The 22,395-nt window shown below is 40.9% G+C and overlaps 1 protein-coding gene across 19 annotated transcripts in view; it reads left to right on the forward strand.

The window, feature by feature from the left end:
- The window catches only part of ANKRD12 (ankyrin repeat domain 12), a 144,765-nt gene that overhangs the window by 27,272 nt on the left and 95,098 nt on the right, over positions 1-22,395 (forward strand). For 17 of the 19 annotated variants that reach the window (XR_011379433.1, XM_051852132.2, XM_051852131.2 and 14 more), the window contains 2 exons: positions 7,895-8,029; positions 16,498-16,645. Coding sequence is in view for 18 of the 19 variants with exons in the window: in XM_051852132.2 (XP_051708092.2) it covers positions 7,943-8,029; positions 16,498-16,645 (235 nt within the window). In the remaining variant the exon portion in view is untranslated. Of the gene's footprint in view, positions 1-4,918; positions 7,669-7,894; positions 8,030-16,497; positions 16,646-22,395 lie in introns of those variants that run through there. The other 2 variants (XM_070050468.1, XM_070050465.1) reach the window with 2 other exon arrangements.

The following is a 22,395-nucleotide window of genomic DNA, read 5'->3' on the forward strand; positions in this document are numbered from 1 at the left end:
TAAATTATCAAGTGGCATGAGCCTTAAAAAACAGCTTTTAAATTATGGAACTAGATTGAAATGTCCTAGAAGCAATAATGTGAACTGAGGATTACCTCATCAAAGCTGGAAACTATGCCATGGAGCAGGCAGTTGGTGTAGTATTTAAGAAGCTGCTTGGGATGCCCACATCCAATATTAACAGTACCTAGGTTTAAGTTCTAGCTTTGTTTCTAGTTTCAGCTTCCTGAGAAGGATCAAGTATTTAATAACTTTAGATGGGTTTCTGCCACCAAGGTGAGAGACCCAGATTGAGTTGTGGGCTCTGGCTTTGACATGGCTCATCCCAATCCCCACTATTGTGGGCATTTGGGAAGTGAGCCAGTGGATGGGGAGTGTGTACACATGCATGTGATCTCCACACACACACACGCCCCCAACCTTTCAAATAAATAAAAGTGGATGAAGAAAAAATGCCAACACATTAGGACCATTTGAAAAAAAAATTTATTTTATTTTAAAGGCAGAGGTAGAGAGAGCGAGAGACAGAGAAAGATCTTCTGCCCATTGGTTCACTCCCTGAATGGCTGCAATGGCTGGGGCTGGGGCAGGTCAAGCCAGGGCAATGTCTGGAGCCTGGAATTCCACCCAGGTCTATTATGCCAATTTTAGGGGCCCAGCAGGGATCTAGATCAGAAGTGGAGCAGCCTGGACTCAAACCCATGTGCATATGGAATGCCAGATCACAGGCAGTGGCTTAACCCAGTGCACCACAATGTGGGCTCCTTGCACTAGTTTTTTTTTAATGTGCCTTTATAAGGGTACTTCAGAAATTCATGGAAAAAGGAATTAAAAGGTAATGTGGTCCACAAACTTTTTGAAATGGTCTTCTATACTTATATGCTGTCTTGGTACCTTAGAATAGCAACAGAATATTTTATCTTTACTATAAACAAAATCATTCAGAGATGACAATAATATTTAAAAATTACTTTTAGTATCCCTTTGAACAACTACAAATAGTAGTATCATTAAAGAAAAAACACCAAGAGGATAGGATACCAAGAAGATATGCTTTACTGTTACAAATTTAGTAGTGTAGAAAAACTAACAGCATTCATTTATAGAATGTTAACTCTGGAAATGAGTTGCTGTTAGATAAAAACATAGACTTTTTAGTCTGTTAGGAGCAAAAGTGTATTTTAAGGGCAGAAATATCTTTGAAAAAGCAGAATAAATTCTTTAAAACTGACTGTATCCTTTAGCTCTTGGATGACAAAGTCTGTCACAGAGATTGCATCTAGTTGCCTTAAACAAGAAAGTTGCCCTTAGCAGGAAGGTATTGATGCTTCTGTTCAGCCCTCAGGGCAGAGAAGTTGAAGTTAAAGCAATGTAATAAGCCACCAAGACTGTTGTACAAAGGATGGAAGAAAATAACTTAGTAGTCAGGAAGATATCACCAAGCACTTTGATTTCTAAAGCAGCTGTACCACTTTGCACATCTCCCTAAGCCCACCACTGTTAGAGTTCCAGTTTCTTTATATCTTTGGTGGGTGTGTATAAGTGACATCTCATTGTTAATTTTCTGGTAACTAAGGAGATTTAGCATCTTTTTTGTGTGTATTTGCCGTTCATTGTATATTATTTGGTAAACTACAGTAAAATCTTTTACTCATAAAATTGGGCTTATGTTACTGATTTATGAATTATTTATATATTCTAGATACGAGTCTTTTATATATTCTTTTTTTAAAAGATTTTTTTATAATTATTTATTAGACAGATAGAGTTAGATAGTGAGAGAGACAGAAAGGTCTTCTTTCCATTGGTTCACCCCCAAAATGGCCGCTACGGAAGGAGCTGTGCCGATCCGAAGCCAGGAGCCAGGTGCTTCTTCCTGGTCTCCCACGCCGGTGCAGGGGCCCAAGCACTTGGGCCATCCTCCTCTACCTTCCCAGGCCATAGCAGAGAGCCGGAGTGGAAGAGGAGCAACCAGGACTAGAACCTGGTGCCCCAACTGGGACTAGAACCCGGAGTGCCGGCGCCACAGGCAGAGGATTAGCCAAGTGAGCCATGGCGCTGGCCCATAAAAGATTTACTTTTATTTATTTGAAAGAATTACAGAAAAAAGTGGGGGGGGGTCTTCCATCCACTGGTTCACTCCCCAAATGGCCACAACTGGCTGAGCTGAACTGATCCAAAGTGAGGAGCCAGGAGCTTCTTCTGGGTCTCTTATGCAGGTGCAGGGGCCCAAAGACTTGGGCCATCTTCTACTGCTTTCCCAGGCCATAGCAGAGAGTTGGATTTGGAAGAGAAGCAGCCAGGACTCAAACCGGTGCCCATATGGGGTGCCAGCGCTTCACGATGGGGCTTTTTTTTTTTTTTTTTTTTTTTTTTTTTTTTTTTTTTTTTGACAGGCAGAGTGGACAGTGAGAGAGAGAGAGACAGAGAGAAAGGTCTTCCTTTGCCGTTGGTTCACCCTCCAGTGGCCGCCGCGGCTGGCGCGCTGCGGCCGGCACACCGCGCTGATCCGATGGCAGGAGCCAGGAGCCAGGTGCTTTTCCTGGTCTCCCATGGGGTGCAGGGCCCAAGCACCTGGGCCATCCTCCACTGCACTCCCTGGCCACAGCAGAGGGCTGGCCTGGAAGAGGGGTAACCGGGACAGAATCCGGCGCCCCGACCGGGACTAGAACCCGGTGTGCCGGCGCCGCTAGGCGGAGGATTAGCCTAGTGAGCCGCGGCGCCGGCCACGATGGGGCTTTAACCTGCTGTGCTCAGTCCTAGCCCCTTATAAATTCTTGATACTTTATAAAGATAAGATTTTTCAAATATTTTCTCTGAGATAACTTACTTTTCATATTCTTTTAAAAAAAAAGATTTATTTATTTATTTGAAACAGAATTAGGGAGAGACAGAAATGTTCCATCTGTTGGTCCACTCCCCAAATGGCCGCAACCTGGAGCTCCCACGTGCACTTGAGCCATCTTCCAGAGCCTTCCCAGGCCATTAGCAGAGAGCTGGATTGCAAGAGGAGTACCCCGGACACAAACTGCTGCCCATCTAAGAAGTCAGCACCACAAGTGGAATCTTAATCCACTACACCACAGCACCGGCCACTTTTCATATTCTAACAGGATAACTTAAGGAGCAGAAGTCAATACTTGTGAAGTCCAGCTTATTCATTTTTTCCTTTTTCAGTTTCTATTTTTCGTAGTTTATATAAGAAACCTGTGTCTAATCCAAAGCCACTAAAATAATCTGTTTTCTGCTAGAGGTTGTATGGTTTTAGCTCATACATTTAGATATGTGATACATTTTGAGGTACTTTTTTGTGGAGTTAGGTAAGAGTCAGTCTTTTTTTTTTTTTTTTTTTTTTTTGCATATGGATATACAGTTGTTCACCATTTGTTAAGAGGAATATATCCATAAAAAAAAGGAATATATCCTCTTCCCAGTGAATTACATTGGCAGTTTCTTTTGAATATCAACTGGACACAGGTACATTTGTATGTCTTTAATCTGTCTTGCTTAATGTTTTCTATAAAGTATAGAAATCAGGTAACGTGAATCTACCAGTTTATTTTTCCCCCAAATTCTGTGGACTTTTCTAGGGCATTAGCATTTCCATATATATTCTGGAAAAAGTTGGTCAGTTTCCACAAAAAACAAACAAACAAACAAAAAACCTGGGATTTTTGACTAGGATTACATTTGAATTTATAGAACAATTTGGGGAGAATTGACATTTTAACAATATTGAGTGCTCTCATCCATGTACCAGGTGTACTTGTAACTGTCCATTTATTTATGTCTTCTTTTGTTTCTTTTATTACTGTTTTATATTTGTGACTATAGTCCTAAAAATATTAAAAATATTTATCCCCCTGCCCAGTGCTATGGCATAGTAGGTTAAGCTTCTACCTGTGCTGCCGGCGTTCCATATGGTTACTGTCGCTCCCCCTCTTCGTGGAGGAGCAACACTGAACCCTGCGCTGTTCTTTTTGTCTGCTCGGCCCTCCCCGGGTTTGCTGCTGGTTCTTCCCGGGTTGGCTACTATCCCTTCCACCTCCGTGGAAGGGCAGTTCCCCCTGGCCGCATTCCCCACTTCCGCAGGGGAGCGGCACACCGCCGGCCGGCTCTTTCGGGGGCTGCACGGGTTCCCTTAGATGTTCCCCATAGATGTTCCTGGTGCATGCCGTCTCTCTCCTCCTTTATAGTCCTTCTCCGCCAATCCCAACTCGGCTGCCCACACGCCGAGTACGCTGCTCTCCAATCAGGAGCAAGTCCTACAGTTTATTGGTTGAACTGGAGGCAGCTGGGTAGAAGCTGTTTTCTCCTCTCCCAGCGCCATATTGTAGGAGAGCAGATGCATAGAATAAGTCTTAATTCCAGTAACTTAGTCTAGTCCGAGCTGCTCCCCACAGTTACCAGTTTGTATTCCAGCTGCTCCTCTTCCCTTCCAGCTCTCTGCTTATAGCCTGAGAAGGCAGTAGAAGATGGTCTAAGTGCTTGGGCCCCTGCATACAAGTCAGAGACCCAGAAGAAGCTCCTGGCTTCAGATTGTCCCAGCTCTGGCTGTTGTGGCCATTTGGGGAGTGAACCAGCGGGTGGAAGACCTCTCTCTGTCTCTCCCTCTCTCTGTGTGCCTCTCAAATGAGTAAATAAATCATACACACACACACACACACACACACTTTTCTACCCTAAGAATGGATTGAAGGGGCTGGTGCCATGGCTTAGTAGGTTAAGCCTTTGCCTCCTGGCGCTGGTATCCCATATGGATGCTGGTTCAAGTCCCAGCTAGAAAAGCAGTGGAAGATGGCTCAAGTGTTTGGGCCCCTGTACCTGCTTGGGAGACCCAGAAGCAGCTCCTAGCTCCTGGCTTCAAATCGGCCCACTTCAGTCCATTGCAGGCATTTGGGAAGTGAACCAGTAGATGGAAGACCTCTCTCCATCTCTCTCCCTCTCTCCGTCACTCTGCCTGTCAAATCTTGAGAGGGAAAAAGAAAAAATGGAATGGAATGGATTGGAAGCAGGGCAGCTGGGACTCAGACGAACACTCCGATGTGGGATGCTGGAGCACCACAATGCCTGCTCTCTGCTTTCTTTTGATTAGTGTTTGCCTGGCATATCTTTCCCATTCTTTTATATTAACTTCCCTTTATTGTTGTATTTAAAGTGAATTTCTTTTTGGTCACATTTTTCCCTCCTGAAAATTTCTGTCTTTGGTGTGTTTAAACCATTTGTATTTCATATAATTATTGATATATTTGGATTAGTCATTTTATTATTTATTGCTTCTATTTTTATTCCTCAGTTTTCCACTAATTGCCTTCTTTTGGGTTATGTTTTTATAAATGCAGCTTCTGAAAAATAGTGTAAGCTTTTCCCAACATATGGTCTATTTAGTATATTATTGATGTACAATTTTTCTCAAAAAATGATATTCCTTTAGTTTTAATTTGCTTCATCTGCAAAACAGATACTTTATCTTTGTAGTCTCAGGCTGTTTTTGACTTCATGCAGCTCAGTTTGCTTTTTTGGGTCAGAGTTTTTGTGTTTTTCTGTGACTTGTAACTCTGTAAGCTTTATATAAAACCAGCTTTACGGTTGGTGCTGTGTTATAATATGGTTAGAGTTCTAACAGTTGAATGGCCCCAAAGTAAGCTTTGCCTCTTGTGTGAAATGTCAGAAAAGTTCCTTAATTTCTTTTAAGTTTGTTTCTCTCCTGTAAAATGAAAGATTTTGGGGGTGGATGTTGTAGGTTAAGCCACTGCTTGTCTTGCCCTGCATCCAGTATTGGAGTTCCTAGTTCAAGTTCCCAGCTACTGTGCACTTCTGATCCAGCTTCTTGCTAATGCACCTGGAAGGCAGCAGATGGTGACCCAAGTACTTGGGTTCCTGCCACTCTCTAAGGAGATCTGTGTGAAGTTCCTGGCTTCTGCAGGCCTAACCCCAGCTGTTTAGGCATTTAGGGAATGGACCAGTGGATAAAAAAATCTTCCCCCACCCCCATCTCTGTTTCTCCTTCTGTCACTTTGCCTTTCAAATAAATATTTTTAATGAAAGATTTGAATTTAGGCAGTTTTTAAATGTTCTGATACTTTTTTTTTTTTTTTTGAAAGGCAGAGAGAGCCAGGTCTTTCTTCCACATACTGGTTCGCTCCCCAGATGTCTGCAACAGCCTGAGCTGGATTAGACTGAAGCCCCAGGACCCAGGAACTCAATTTGGGTCTTTTAAGCAGGTTGCAGGGACTCTACCACTCAAGCCGTCACCTGCTGCCTCACAGAGTACACATTAGCAGGAAGCTGGATCAGAAGATGGGCCAAGACACAAATCGAGGGACTTGGATAGGTTGCAAGTGTCCCAAGCAAAGTGTTAACCACTGAACCAAATGCCTGCCCCTGTTGTGGTATATTCTGATTTGACTATATCCAGATCAATTTGCTGTGGTTTTTGACAATTTAGAAATTAGCTCAGTTCTTTTAAGTTTTTTTGGTTTTGTTTCCATTAAAACCAAACAAATTTTAAAGCACCAAAAGAAAAATTTGAAGAGCATAGCAGATTTTATTACTAAGCTGGTAAAGGTATCTGAATTTTAATAATTTATATATAGATATTATAGGAATATAATATAACTTGTTATATAACTTGTTAATCATTTCTGTATGTTTTGTGGCCCAAGTAATGCTTCACTTGGCTAGGAGCGTCAGTCTAGCCCACTGATGTGTAGTAGAGCATTCTGTGATGAAAGAAATGTATATCTGTTGTATAATACAGTAGCTATTTTATTTTTTGTTAAAGATTTATTCATGAGAAGGAGAGACAGAAGATACTTTCCATCTGCTACTTCATTCCCCCAAAATGTCTGTAACAGCCAGGGCTGCACCCAGCTAAAGCCAAGAGCTAGAAACTCTGTCTGGGTCTCCCACATGGATGACTGGGGCCCAAGCAGTTGAGCATTTATCCATTGCCTCCAAAGCACATTAGCAGGAAGCTGGATTGGAAGAGCAAAGTAGCTGGTACTCGAACTGGCACTCCACTGGGATGTGGTCATCCCAAACAGTGGCTTAACCTGCTGTGTCATAGTGCCTGTCAGTGCAATCATTACTTGAATTTTATCTGATCTTTATTAATTTAAATAGCCACATATGGTTAATAGTTTATTAGCACAGAGCTAGCCTCATAACTGCTTCTTTTATGTGTAGAACCTCCTCCCCCCTATTTTTTATCTCAATTATAAGCTTCTTGTAAGCATAAGCTTCTGGGAGAGTCCTTGACCTATGTAGTCAGCTTTCAAAGTAGGAGAGAAAAGGCTGAATAAATTGGAAAGAAAATGTTGCATGAAGTGATAATTATAGCACAGTATAAGTATTCTGTCAACAAATAGGTTGATAAAGTGCCTGGAGATGTTCAGTGAAGGATTTTAAATTCCTCTACAGAGTTTAAATCGGATGGGTTTGATAAAGGGAATTAGATATCAATCTACAGCACTTCAATTTCTTGGTTGGGTCTGCAGAAATGCTTCCATACTAACACAACAGCTACCAGGAAAAGTATTGGAAGCTCCCTACCTCTGAATCCATGCTTAATAAGAAACCCTTTGCTACTGCTTCATTTCATTGTTCCCAGGTACAAAGAAGACTCCAGGTATTACTAGTCTAGAGAAGGTGGCAAGTAATAGAAAGGTAATTTTCTTTTTCTCATTTTAGTGATAGGCTGAATAGACTTGAACAACAGAACTTGGATTATAAGCTTAAATTATTAAGTGGTTAGTATAGCTAGCCTCTTTGTGAAAAGAAATGATTTTATAGGGAGGGACATAGAGAAGACAGAATTGCACTAATTGTGGTACATAAACTTTTAGTAGATTCTACTGTGTATAAGTAACCCTTATTTATCCATTCTTTACAGATCCAGGATGAGAAGACTGATAAAAGAAGCTAGCTGAACAGCTATAAAATGCCCAAATCTGGGTTCACAAAACCAGTTCAGAGTGAAAATTCTGACAGTGACAGCAATATGGTAGAGAAGCCATATGGAAAAAAGGTACATAATTTAATTAAACATTTTTGACTCTCTTGGAACTGCAAAAAAGGCTCCAATTTAGTATGTTAGTAATTACTTATAAAAAGCAGGATGGATATAAAATAAATCTATAACTTATATGTAAGCCTATTAGAAGTAAATTTTATTTCTTAGGGACATGATTGTTTTTCTTTTTTAAAAGTTATTTATTTTTATGTTATTTGGAAGGCAGAGAACAACCAGGGCTGGACCAAACTGAAGCCAGGAGCCCTGAACTCCATGCACTCCCTCGTGGGTGTCAGGGACCCAAGTATTTGAATCATCATCTGCTGCCTCCAAGGAGGCACATTAACAGGAAGCTAGAAGCTGGATTAGAAGTAGAGAAGCTGGGACTCTAACTAGACGCTCTTAATATGGGTGTATGCAGCCCAAGCAGTGACTTAACCACTGTGCCAAGCAAAAGCCCCCAATTGTTTTTTATTTCCTAAGATTAACACAGTTACTCAAGGAAAAAAAAATCCAAGACCTCACAAAGATTTGGTAATGCTTTCCCTACCTCCTGACCCTTGATGGCAAAACAGGCAAAGATACTAACACCCATTTCCCAAGTCTGACCTTGGATAAATTTATATAACTTCTGTAACCTCTGTGTGTGTCTGTGTGTCTGTCTCATCAAGAACAGTAGTGTTTTGAAGAATTGTTGTGGCAGTGAAAATAGTGTATTATTGGTAACACAATACTTGGCACATAGTGCTCAATAAATGCTAACAGTTTTTGTTATTAAATATTATGAATGTCTTTTTACATCTATCCATCTATCTTTATTCCTTTTTTTTTTTTTAAGATTTATTTATTTGAGAGGCAGAGAGGGAGGGAGGGATGGAGGGGAGGGTGGTCTTCCATCCTCTGGTTCATTCCCCAGATGGCTGCAGTGGTTGGAGCTGCACCAATCCGAAGCCAGGAGCTTCTTCTGAGTCTTCCACGTGGGTGCAGGGGCCCAAGGACATGAGCTATCTTCTGTTGCTTTCCCAGGCCATAGCAGAGAGCTAGATTGGAAGAGGAGAAGCTGGGACTCAAACGAGTGCCTGTATGGGATGCCAGCACTGCAGACGGTGGCTTTACCTACCACAGTGCCGGCCCCCTCTTTTATTTATTTGAAAGACAATTTCAGAGAGAGGTAGAGACAGAATCTTCCATCCACTAGATCATTCCCCAAATGGCTGCAAAGGCCAGAGCTGAGCCAATCTGAAGCTAGGAGCCAGGAGCTTTTTCCAGGTCTTTCACGTGGGTGCAGGGCTCCAAGGACTTGGGCTATCCTCTGCTGCTTTCCCAGGCACATTAGCAGAGAGCTGGATCTGAAGTGGAGCAGCTTGTGCCCATATGGGATGCAGGTGCTTCAGGCCAGGGCTTTAACCCATTGTGCCATAGCACAGGCCCCAACATTTTTTCTTTTATTATGCAAGTAATGTAATAACATGTTTATTTTATAAATATCAGAAAATATGCTTACAAATAATGAAAGTAGAAATTGCCTTATCAGAAACTGAGGGATCTTGGGGCCGGCACTGTGGCTCACTTGGTTAATCCTCCGCCTGCGGTGCCAGCATCCCATATGGGCGCAGAGTTCTAGTCCCGGTTGCTCCTCTTCCAGTCCAGCTCTCTGCTGTGGCCTGGGAAGGCAGTGGAGGATGGCCCAAGTGCTTGGGCACCTGCACCCACGTGGGAGACCAGGAAAAGCACCTGGCTTTCGGCTTTAGATTGGCGCAGCGCAGGCCATAGCGGCCATTTGGGGGATGAACCAAGGGAAGGAAGACCTTTCTATCTCTCTCTCACTAACTCTATATGTCAAATAAAAATTAAAAAAAAAAAAGAAAGAAAGAAAAACTGAGGGATCTGAGGTCTTACGCTGCTGGCAAGCTAGTCAGTTTCATGGATACTGGAAGACATAGAACTTCTGGGTCAGTCACAAAATATAGTAATAGGCATTTGTGCCTGTTTCCTGATCCTTGTTTTTCTTGAATATTTATTTATTTATTTATTTGAAAGTCAGAGTTACAGAGAGAGAGAGAGAGAGAGAGAGAGATCTTCTGTCTGCTGGTTCACTCCCCAAATACTACAGTGGCCAGAGTTGGACTGATCCAAAACCAGTGGCCAGCAGCTTCTTCTGGGTCTGCCATTTGGGTACAGGGTCCCAAGCACTTGGACCATCCTCCACTGCTTTCCCAGGTATTAGCAAGGAGCTGGATCAGAAATGGAGCAGGTTGGACTCAAATTGGCATCTGTATGGGATGCCAGCACTGTAGGCAGTGGCTTTATGGGCTATGCCACATCACCTGCCCTGATCCTTATTTTTCATATGATGTGTGCAATACACTTGCATACACAGTGGGTTGTATTACAGGAGAGGAATTCAAAGCTTCTGTGGTGGGAAGTCTGCCTGATCTTTGCCCTAGAAGGAGAATTTATTATTTAGAACAGTGAACAGATGTGTCCTTTGCTCTGGAGGGAAAACAACTGTATCTTATGAGACTGTGCCTTATATTAGTATCCTTTAAAAAATAGTTGAGAACAAAGGGATTTAGTGCCTCTGGTTCCAAAATATACAGAATTTAAGACATGGAGAATTATCTCGCAGTTCATGTGTAGTGCTACTACTGACACATAGTCATTGACATTTTGATTTATACCTTTTAAAAGTTTTATATTTACATGTATGTGTTTGTGTGTGTATTCTAGGTAAATTTTTGCCTCATTTCTTTTTTCTTACGGAGCTGATAAAGGCCATTAGTACATTCAGTGTTTCATAGCTGTAGTGATAGAAAATCACTCTCATCCTGCCATTGTTTGGATCTCACAGAAACCCTTGTTCAAGAATAATACATGCAAGGATAAGTTCTATTTTACAGAAGGTTAACAGGTTGGAAGTAGTTATGAATAATTACACTAATTTCAGAATTGCAAAGAACATTGATAGAATCTTTTGAATATTTTCCATTTGATATACTGTCAATTTTATTTGTTTTAATTCATTTATAGCAGAACAGTGTCTTTTGTAACTGCAAAGGAGAATGGTGTCTATTTTTCTTAGATCTTTTATTCATAGCAAAGATTCCTTTACTAAGGCAAGGCTTTGGAATTTTGTTCCTTGACCTTCGTACATCACTTCTCAATTTATAAGGATTTGACTTAAATAGTTTTTCCACTTTATGTTGGTGTGAAATTGCACCCCTATAGTCATTCTGTTTTTCACTTTTAGTACAGTAGCCAGTAAATTTCATGAGGTAAATTACGTGAGATACTCAACACTGTTAAAAAGTGAGTTTTGTGTTAGATGATTTTGCCCAACTAATATAAGTGTTCTGAACACAGTTAAATTGAGACTAAGTTATGATGCTTGACAGATTCTCAGTATTAAAGCCATTTTTTACTTCAATATTTTCTATTTAAGGTAAATTTATTGTGATATAACCCCATTACAAGTCAAGGAACATTTGTATTAGTTGTGCCTTTTTATTTTCTATATTTCGCTGGGACTGTGCTAACTCTTGAAATATTGTCCCTCCCAGGTTTAGAGGTAGTAAACAGCTCACTTAGACACATACCTTTCACATGCAAACTAATCCAGAATCCACACCCCATCCATCAACTTTATGGGCCTCATATCCTGAGCTACTAACTGGCTGCCCTAATTACTATAGAACCAGGTACAAGACAATTAGAGAAACAACCCTAACAACCTAGAGCCTACTGAAAATCCTTAAACTAGCCAGTCCTTAACCTGCTTCTCCTCTATCACCCTTTCTTTCCTCCCAAAATCACAAGAAAGGCTGTTGCCCATATTCTGGAAACTGAGTGACACTCTTTTTTTTTTTTTTTCAATAGCAGTCATTGTTTGATCTACTGACCTTACCATACCTGAATAAAAATAACAATACTACATTTTAAAATATCTATCTGGGAAGCTCAATTTTATTGGCAGAAATGAAACAAAAACACTCAAGGGCTTTACTTTAAAGCTTGCAAATAAATAATAGAGGTTCATTCATCTTTCTTGTTATTGCCACCAATCGATATCATCATATGGTTTTCTTTTTGAATCTTTTGCTACAGTGGATTATCAGAAGAGGTTTTCTAATAATGAGCATTCTCTGGATGAATCTTGCCTGATTATGGATATTATCTCCTAAGATATTGAATTTGATTGGAGAGTTTTAAATTATTTAAGATTTTTACATTTGTGTTCATATGGGGATTTCATTTATAATATTCTATTTTGTGCTCTTCTTTGGTCTCAGAAAATTATCCATTTTTCCAGGCCCATAATTTTCTCATGGTGTGAAAAATCAATATAGCATTCTTTTTTAATTCCTTTTTTTCACCCCATCTGCCATTCTCTTTAGTCTTAGTCTTTATTTTTCTCTTCTCATTTTCATGAGACTTGCCAAAAGTTTGTGTGTCACTATTTTAGAATCTTTTGATTATTAGTAAAGTCTGTGTTCTTAAAAACAATTCAATATTTTAACATTTTTTTCAAAGATTTTTTTTTATTTATTTGAGAGGTAGAGTTACACACAGAGAGGGAGTGACAGAGAGAAAAGTCTTCCATTTGCTATCTGCTGGTTCACTCCCCAAATGACTGCAATGGCCAGAGCTGTGCTGATCTGAAGCCAGGAGCCAGGAGCTTCTTCTGGGTCTCCCACGTGAGTGCAGGGGCCCAAGGACTTGGGCCATCTTCCACTGCTTTTCCAGGCCGTCACAGAAAGCTGGATTAGAAGAGGAGCAGCTGGGACTTGAACCGGTGCCCATATGGGATGTCAGTGCCAGAGGTGGATGCTTAGTCTACTACACCACAGTGCCAGCCCCCAATATTTTAATTTTTTATACCCCTCCTTTCATCCTTTAGGGTTGGAAGTTAGAATCTGCTTCTCATTTGCTTCTGAGGATCTCTAAGATACGTTAATGTTATTGTTTTTGGGAAATATTCTCTTAAGTCTTTCTGTCTTTTTTTTTTTTTTTTTTTTTTTTTTTTTTTTTTTTTGACAGGCAGAGTGGACAGTGAGAGAGAGAGACAGAGAGAAAGGTCTTCCTTTGCCATTGGTTCACCCTCCAATGGCCGCCGCTGCAGCCGGCGCACCGCGCTGATCCGATAGCAGGAGCCAGGAGCCAGGTGCTTTTCTTGGTCTCCCATGGGGTGCAGGGCCCAAGCACCTGGGCCATCCTCCACTGCACTCCCTGGCCACAGCAGAGGGCTGGCCTGGAAGAGGGGCAACCGGGACAGAACCCGGTGTGCCGGCGCCGCTAGGTGGAGGATTAGCCTAGTGAGCCGCGGCGCCGGCCTCTCTTAAGTCTTTCTGATAAGGTGATGTGGCTTAGCTCTTAGTATCAGGCTTATTTTTCACAAAGCCCACTTTAGCTATGCTGTACCAGTTGGACGTTGGATAATAGGAGTGAACTGTATAATAGCTATGGTCTAGGGTCGGCGCTGTGGCGTAGCGGGTGAAGTTACCGCCTGCACTGCCAGCATCCCATATGGGCGCTGATTCAAGTCTCAGCTGCTCTACTTCCAACCCAGCTCTCTGCTACGGCCTGGGAAAGCCATAGAGTGGCCAGCGCTGTGACATAGCGAGTAAAGCCGCTCTAGTGCCAGATTCCATATGGGCGCCAGTTGGAGTCTCTGATGCTCCACTTCTGATCGAACTCTCTGCTATGGGCCTGGGAAAGCAGTGGAGAATGGCCCACGTCCTTGGGCCCCTGCACCCACCTGGGAGACCTGGAGAAAGCTCCTGCCTCCTGGTTACAGATCATCACAGCACCGGCTGTTATGACCAGCTAGGGAGTGTTAACAGCAGATGGAAGACCTCTATCGTGCTCTCTGCCTCTCCTCTTTCTTTATAACTCTAATTTTCAAATAAATAAATAAATCTTTGATAAAAAAAAAAAAAAAGCATTAGAAGATGGCCCAAGTTCTTGGGCCCCTGCACCCACCTGGGAGACCCGGAAGAAGCTCCTGGTTCCCGGCTTCGGATCAGCCCAGCTCTGGCCATTGCGGCCATCTGGGGAGTGAACCAGCAGATGGAAGACCCATCTCTGCCTCTGCTTCTCTGTAACTCTGCCTTTCATATAATTAAGTAAATCTTTAAAAAAAATAGCTACAGGCCATGCAAATCAGATATTTCACCTGATAGGGTGGATCCATAATGTTGATGGGTGGAATTCTTTCTTATCTTTCCACAAGAAAGAATTCAGAAATGAGACAGGGTAGTAGTACTGAGGTAACAAGGCTTAATGGGGTAGGGCATCTGTCAGAACAGAATCTGAGAGTGCCCAGCCATTAGACTGGATTGAGCAAGATTGCATAGTTCAATAGAAAGAATAGAATACACCTGCAGGCCAGGTGGGTATCTTAGGAAAGGGCTAAGAGCACAGTCTGTATTCAGACTGGGACTTAAAAAAGGGAATGGGGTCCATTTCTTCCCACAGTTTCTCCTCTCCCCACCCCCTTTTGAATAAAGGATTTATTGGGTGTGAAATAGGTAAAATTCTCCCAAGGTTTTAATTGCCTAATCTCCCAAGGTTTTATTGCCCAATAATGTAAGACTGGGTAGTCCACTTAGCTCAGGCAGAGAGGATTCTCCTAGGGTGCTTTCCTTGGGAAGAAGGCTGGTATCACCTATGTTACTGAGGTATTGACAGGACTTTGTAGTGTAAAATACTGGGCTGCTTCATTCCTTTCCACAGGTGCTTTGTTTTCCTTGGGCCCCTCTCATACACATAGGCTAACTTCTTACCTAAGAATAATATTTTTATTTCGCGTATCTTTTTCATGTTGAATTAGAAAAGTTTCTCTGATTTAAGAAATGTGATTGTAATATTTCTCTCTTTAAAGATTTATTTATTTGAAAAGCAGAGTTTACATAGGGAGAGGGAGAGACAGAGAAAGATCTTTCATCTAATGGTTCACTCCCCAGAAGGCTGTAACTGCTGGAGTAGGGCCGGTCTGGAGCCAGGACTTCCTCCAGGTCTCCCATGTGGGTGGCAGGGGCCCAAGGACTTGGACCATCTTCCACTGCTTTCCCAGGCACATTAGCAGGGAGCTGGATTGGAAGTGGAGCAGCTGGGACTTGAACCGGTGCCCATATGGGATGCCAGCATAGCAGGCGGCCCCTTAACCCACTGTGCCACAACATGGGCCCTCAAGTTATAATCTTTTGCTGAACTGGATTGGTTACCCTTTGGTTCCAATGATCTGTATGAATTTTCCTCCATATTTATAAAGAGTAATGCTTCTCAAACTTAGGCATGCCTCAGAATCACCCAGAAAGACAGTTAGACCGGGTCACTGGGTCTCATCTCCAAAGTTCTGAAATGGAGCCCAAGAATTTGCATTTCTCTCGAGTCCTCAGGTTATGCTGATACTGCTATTCCAGAGACCATTTGCCCTAATGATACAGATAATTGTACAGTCATCCCTCGGTATCCTCAGGAGATTAGTTTCAAGGCTTCCAATAATAGCACAATCAAAGTCTATGTAAAATGGTGTAGTATTTGCATATAACACATCTTTATGCTTTTGTATACTTTAATTCTTTCTAGACTACTTAAAATTCACTACTACAGTATAAATGCTGTGTAAATACTTTGTTGATTAGGGAATAATGACAAAAAAAATCTGTACATATTTAGTACAGACACAATTTTCTTTTCCAAATACCTTCAATTTGCAAATGGTTGAATCCATAAATGCAGAAACTGTCGATAGAGAGACCACTGTATTTTTTTAAATACAATATAAATGTGTTTAGTTCAATCCAGAATTTCTTTTTGAGATTTATATATTCGTTTTGATACCTCTAGATTATATTTAGATATGTGATTGTTATACTTAAGATATTTTGTTTTATTTTAAAATTCTATTATCTTTTATTTTAAAATTCTGTTACTAAGTAAAAGGGGTTTGTGAAAGAAGATAGAAAAAATGTTCTAATTGTTGAAGCTGAGTCTTTTTTTCTTTTTGATAGGCAGAGTAGACAGTGAGAGAGACACAGAGAGAAAGGTCTTCCTTTGCCGCTGGTTCACCCTCCAATGGCTGCCACGGCCGGCGCGCTGCGGCTGGTGCACTGTGCTGATCCGAAGACAGAAGCCAGGTGCTTCTCCTGGTCTCCCATGGGGTGCAGGGCCCAAGGAGTTGGGCCCTCCTCCACTGCACTCCCTGGCCACAGCAGAGAGCTGGCCTGGAAGAGGGGCAACTGGGACAGAATCTGGCGCCCCGACCGGGACTAGAACCTGGTGTGCCGGTGCCACAGGCGGAGGATTAGCCTAGTGAACCGCGGCATCGGCCTTTAATTGTTGAAGCTGAGTCTTGAGTACATGGAATACAATGATGATTTGTAATTCCTCTCTCTACTTTTGTGTATGTTTGACATTGTTCTTAATAAAGATGCTATTTGACAAATATTGGTATAACTTATTTATATTTGATTTCCTAATAGAGTAAAGACAAGATTGCATCTTATAACAAAACTCCAAAAATTGACCGAAATGATGTGAGCAAGGAGATGAAAGAGAAATCATCCATGAAACGTAAACTTCCTTTTACTATTAGCCCATCAAGAAATGAAGAACGAGATTCAGACACAGGTAGAGTGATTTGTTGTTTTCTGTTAAAAATCTTAATCATTTGCTTATTGTGGTTTTCTTTTCACCTGCACCACTCTGCTTGACACCCCAGTTTATAGAGAAATATTTGTATTTCAAATTTATCATTTTGTGATAGACATTCATCTGTTATCATATAAATGTGATTTCTAAACAGAGATAAAAAGTAGTATGTTTATTCCTTTCTCTCTCAGTGTTTATTACAAACCTGATTTCAGAACTTAAATTTTTGGGTGAGCATTCTAATGATGAAAATTTTACTCGATGATAAGGGAGCAAAAGTCGTTGAGTTTTTGTAGACATACTGGACATACTAATGAAGGTTGTAAATTTTATGTCTAGAAATATGTACCACACTAAAAAAATTCAGGCTGACTACCTAAGTGCTATTGATAGTAATTTAGTTTCTCAAAACTCTTAAATTACTAGAAATTATTGGTGAAGATCCATGAACCTCAATTATTCATAACAGATGAGAATCTTACTACTGCCATCTAATAAATTACTAGGTTGTGCTTTAGCCTTGAGCTAATCATTTCTTAAAACTAATATAAACCTAAAAGTTTGTTATGTATTTGTCATAGTTTCATTCCTTCTATGAAATATTAGTAATGAACTAACAATATTTTACTTTATTCACAGAAAATTAATATTCCATTTTGTTTGTTTTTTTAAAAGATTTATTTATTTTATTTGAAAGTCAGCATTACACAGAGAGAAGGAGAGGCAGAGAGAGAGGTCTTCCATCCGATGGTTCACTCCCCAATTGGCCACAACAGCCAGCGTTTCGCCAGTCTGAAGCAAGGAGCCAGGAGCTTCCTCCGGGTCTCCCACACAGGTGCAGGGGTCCAAGGACTTGGGCCATCTTCTACTGCTTTTCTAGGCCATAGCAGAGAGCTGGATTGGAAGTGGAGCAGCTGGGACTCGAACCGGCGCCCATACGGGATGCTGGCACTGCAGGCCAGGGTGTTAACCTGCTGCGCCACATCGCCAGCCCCAATATTCCATTTTGAGTTTCTGTACAGAGATGGTCTTTCTTATATCTTTCCACCCAATTTTTTTTTTTTTTTTTTTTTTTTTTTTGAGAAGCAGATGGAGCTTCCAGCTGCTGTTTCATTCCCCAAATGCTCAACAGCTGGGAGCCAGGAACACAATCCAGGTCTCTGATGTGAGTGGCAGTAACCCAATTACTGGAGCCATCATCACTTCCTTCCTGGGTTCCCATTAGCAGGAAGCAGGAGTTAGAAGTTAGAGCTGGGAATCAAACCCATAAACTCTGATAAGTGACATGAATCTTTATAGGCTAAATGCTTGCCTCTTTCTAGCCATCTTAAGCATCAGTACAGAAATGATCTTGATTCTAGATCTTGATTCATATCTTTTTGTGTATTTTTTTGTTTTCTCTCAGCTTGAATTAAATTGTTCTTAAATATTCATGACATTTTTAAATCTCTAGTGCAGTGATAAAGGAATTATGTGTTTTGTTCATTTTAAGTGCATTGATTTCTTCCAGAGATTGAGTCCTTTTTCTGAAGCATGACTGTACTCATAATTGAGAAGCTCAAACTAGTACTGTGTTGCTTAGCTGACAAGAAGGTGACTTAGTTGCATGCCACATACAATTTCGGTCCAGGTTTGTTTGTTTAAGATTTATTTATTTATTTCAAAGTCAAGAGTTAAGAGGAGAAAAAGAAATCTCTCTTCCACCCACTGGTTCACTCCCTAACTGGCTACAATGGCTGTGACTGGACCAAACCAAAGCCAGGATCCTGGACCTCCATCCAGGTCTCCCATGTACTTGGGCCCCAAGTACTTGGGCCATTTTCTACTGTTTTCTGAGGTATATAGGCAAGTTGCTGGATTGGAAGTGGAGCAGCCAGGACTCAAACTAGCACTCATATGGAATGCCAGCCTGGAAGGTGGCTGCTTAACCCACTGTACCACAATGTCAGCCCCCATTTTGGTCAGCACTATATGACAATGATTCTATAAGATTATATCAGCTACTGATTTTACAGCCACTTGTTTGTATAAATATACCCCGTGATGTTCACACGATTAAATTGACTAATGACACAGTACTTACAACATACTTTGTTATTACGCAGATAGCATATTATGATACACTCATCCCTTCTCTTTTTAAGTCAGTTTGCTACTCATCTTTATATTATTTACATTACCCAGGTTTTATTTTCTAATAATAGGGATATTTGTAACAGGTTTAAGAAGGAATTTTGAAAAATTCAAACTGCTACCTTTTTTTTTTAGGAATAAGTAAAGTTTCAAAATGGGAATAAATTTCCTCCCCACAAGTCTTTGTAATTAAATTAGATGAATTGTTAGTCTTTTATTTAGTGTGAAATTAAAGAGAAAATATTATTTAGGAAGATGGGAATGTTAGGTATAATCTAATTTATATTTTAATAACTGCATTATGTATTTACCCTGCTGCATTTTTTTCTCTATGTGAATTTAATGGGATGTTGAAGTCCTGCCCCCCCCCCTTTTTTAAGATTTATTGATTTGTTTGAAAGGCAGAGAGACATAGAGATCTTCCATCCACTAGTTCACTCCCCAAATGGCCACAACCACCTGAGCTGGACCAGGCCAAAGTCAGGATCAGAACTCTATCCAGGTCTCCTACATAGGTGACAGGGACCCAAGTACTTGAGCCATTTTCATTTACCTTCTTAGGCACATTAACAGGGATTTGAATCAGAAGCAGGGCAGCCAGGACATTGGCATTCAGATATGGGATGTCAGTGTCATAAGCAGGTCAAGACCTGCTGAAGTGATCCCAGCTTTTTCCCCTTTAAGACGGCTGGTGCTGTGGCTTGGTAGGCTAAATCTCTACCTGCGGTGCCAACATCCCATAGGGGCATGGGTTCTTGTCCCAGCTGCTCCTCTTCCAAACCACTCTCTGCTTATGGCCTAGGAAAGCAGTGAAAGATGGCCCAAGTGCTTGGGCCCCTGCACCCACCTGGGAGACCCAGAAGAAGCTCCTGGCTCCTGGCTTCAGATTGGCTCAGCTCCAGACATTGCATCCATTTGGGGAGTGAACCAGCAGATGGAAGACCTTTCTCTCTGTCTTTCCCTCTCTGTCTGTAACTCTGCCTCTCAAATAAATACATAAAATCCTTTAAAAAATTATTTTAAGAAATGTTTTATAATAAACTTTTCCTTTTAGAAGAGTCACATGCCATCATCAAACAAGATTTTGATGGATTTAAAATATGAGGGAAATTATATAGAGAAATTTTCAGAAAGTTCATTGAATATCTGTATTATGAAAAAATATTGCATAAATTTCAAAATGTTTGTACCAAAATAAGTTTTTCTATTTTTCCATGAACTTTTTGAAGTGCCTTTTTATTTGTAATTTTGGTAGGCTAAGTTTATAAATTTTACTAAATAATAGAGCAAGAGAGGCTTTTTTGTTTTGACAGGCAGAGTGGACAGTGAGAGACAGGGAGAAAGGTCTTCCTTTACCGTTGGTTCACCCTCCAATGGCCACTGCGGCCGGTGCACTGCACTGATCCGAAGCCAGGAGCCAGGTGCTTCTCCTGTTCTCCCATGGGGTGCAGGGCCCAAGGACTGGGGCCATCCTCCACTGCATTCCCGGGCCACAGCAGAAAGCTGGACAGGAAGAGGAGCAACCAGGACAGAATCCGGCGCCCCAACTGGGACTAGAACCCAGTGTGCTGGCGCCACAGGCGGAGATTAGCCTATTGAGCCACGGTGCCAGCCAGAGCTAGAGAGTTTTACACACCACACATAACCAGGACATTAAAAAGAATTTCCCTGTGTCCAAAGCAAAACAAAATATTTATGATCTGGCTTTCTTTTACTTTTTATAATTTTAAAAAATAAAATAGAACCCAATATGCTATTAAATGATATTCTACATATGAAAGATAATTATAGCATTGAACTCTGTATTGTACACTGATCTTATGTAATGTACTGTGTTTTAAGCTATTAGTTGAAACAGTAAAGGTAAATATTTAGAGAGGCAAATATTTAAAATATATACAGTAACACTTAAATATACAAAGTATTTAACAGTCTCTTAGATGTGAAAATATACAAAAATGGCAATATGAACAAAATGTACAAATAGGAGCTTACAACAATGGAGTTACAAAAACAACTGGCAAAGAAATATCTACAGAAAATCAATGGTAATCAATAGATACAGTTATAATTTATGACTAACAAAATTAGTCTATATCATACCTAGTGGTCCTAGGTTGCAAATACGAACCTGTTTTAATTGCTATAAATTAAAAGAATACCTTGTTGGAGGTAAATATAAAAACATTTATCAAAAAAACAAGTTTCTTAACATTTGACTAATTTCTTTTTTGGTATTTATTCTATGTAAATAATGAGAGCAAAAATCAGTCTTTAAGAATATCTCAGCTTTATAGGATCTGTTAAATAATGATTCATCCAATGAAGAAATGTGGTTTTCACTATTAAAAATAACATTGTAGAAGAATACATGATGTGGAACTGGTACTGTGGCACAGCAGTTTAAGCTACCACCTGCAGCACTGGCCTCCCATATAGGTGCTGGTTCAAGTCCCAGCTGCTCCATTTCCAATCCAGCTCCCTGCTAATGTGCTTGGGAAAAACAACAGAAGATGGTCTGAGTGGTCGGGACCCCTGAGCCTCTGTGGGAGACCCAGAAGAAATTCCTGGCTCCTAGCTTCGGCCTGGCCCAGCTCTGACCTGCAGCCATCTGGAGAGTGAACTAGCAGATGAAAGATTTCTCTCATTCTCTGCCTCTCTCTAACTCTACTTTTTAAATAAATAAATAAATCTGTAAAAAAAAAAAAAAAAGAATACATGATGTAGACAGATGTTCAAGATATTAGAAGTGAAAAATTAGGTTATGAAGTAATAGTATTATTTGATTGTATTAAATATGATTTATATGTGTATCTGTGCACACATGATACAATGCATATTTGGAAAGATAAAAATATTTGGAAAGATAAAATGTGGCTATTTAAATATAAGCAGCTATTTCACTGTCAGAATTAAGCCTAAACATGGTAGATGTATTTTGAGTTCAGAACAAAATATGAATGTTACAAGCTCTGACGCAGTAAAAGAAAAGAACAAGGAATGGGGACTATGAAGCAAGCCTTAACAGTGTTACTCCATCTTCATCTCTCATAGAAAGAGGTTAGCTGATACTGTATATTCTGAAATGGTATAGTTTCTTTTCCCCCAAAGATTTATTTATTTATTTAAAAGGCAGATTTACAGAGAGGCAGAAGCAGAAAAGAGAGAGAGGTCTTCCATCCACTATTCCCCAATTGGTTGCATTGGTTGCAACAGTAGAGCTGCGCCAATCTGAAGCCAGGAGCCAGGAGCAGCTTCTGGGTCTCCCACAAAGATGTAGGGGCCCAAGGACTTGGGCCATCTTCTACTGCTCTCCCAGACCATAGCAGAGAGCTGGATCAGAAATGGAGCAGCTGGGACTCCACTCGGCACCCATATGGGATGCTGACACTGCAGGCGGCTGCTTTATCCGCTACGCCACAGCGCCGGAAGAGGAGCAACCAGGACAGAATCCGGTGCCCTAACTGGGACTAGAACCCGGGGTGCTGGTGGCGCAGGCGGAGGATTAGCCTAGTGAGCTGCGGCGCCGGCCGTCTTTACAATTATTTAGACAGATGCTTTGAATAATGCTCACTGGAAAGTAACACTTCATTTTG

The sequence above is a fragment of the Oryctolagus cuniculus genome, chromosome 10, assembly GCF_964237555.1.
Source record: "Oryctolagus cuniculus chromosome 10, mOryCun1.1, whole genome shotgun sequence".
Taxonomy (NCBI): domain Eukaryota; kingdom Metazoa; phylum Chordata; class Mammalia; order Lagomorpha; family Leporidae; genus Oryctolagus; species Oryctolagus cuniculus.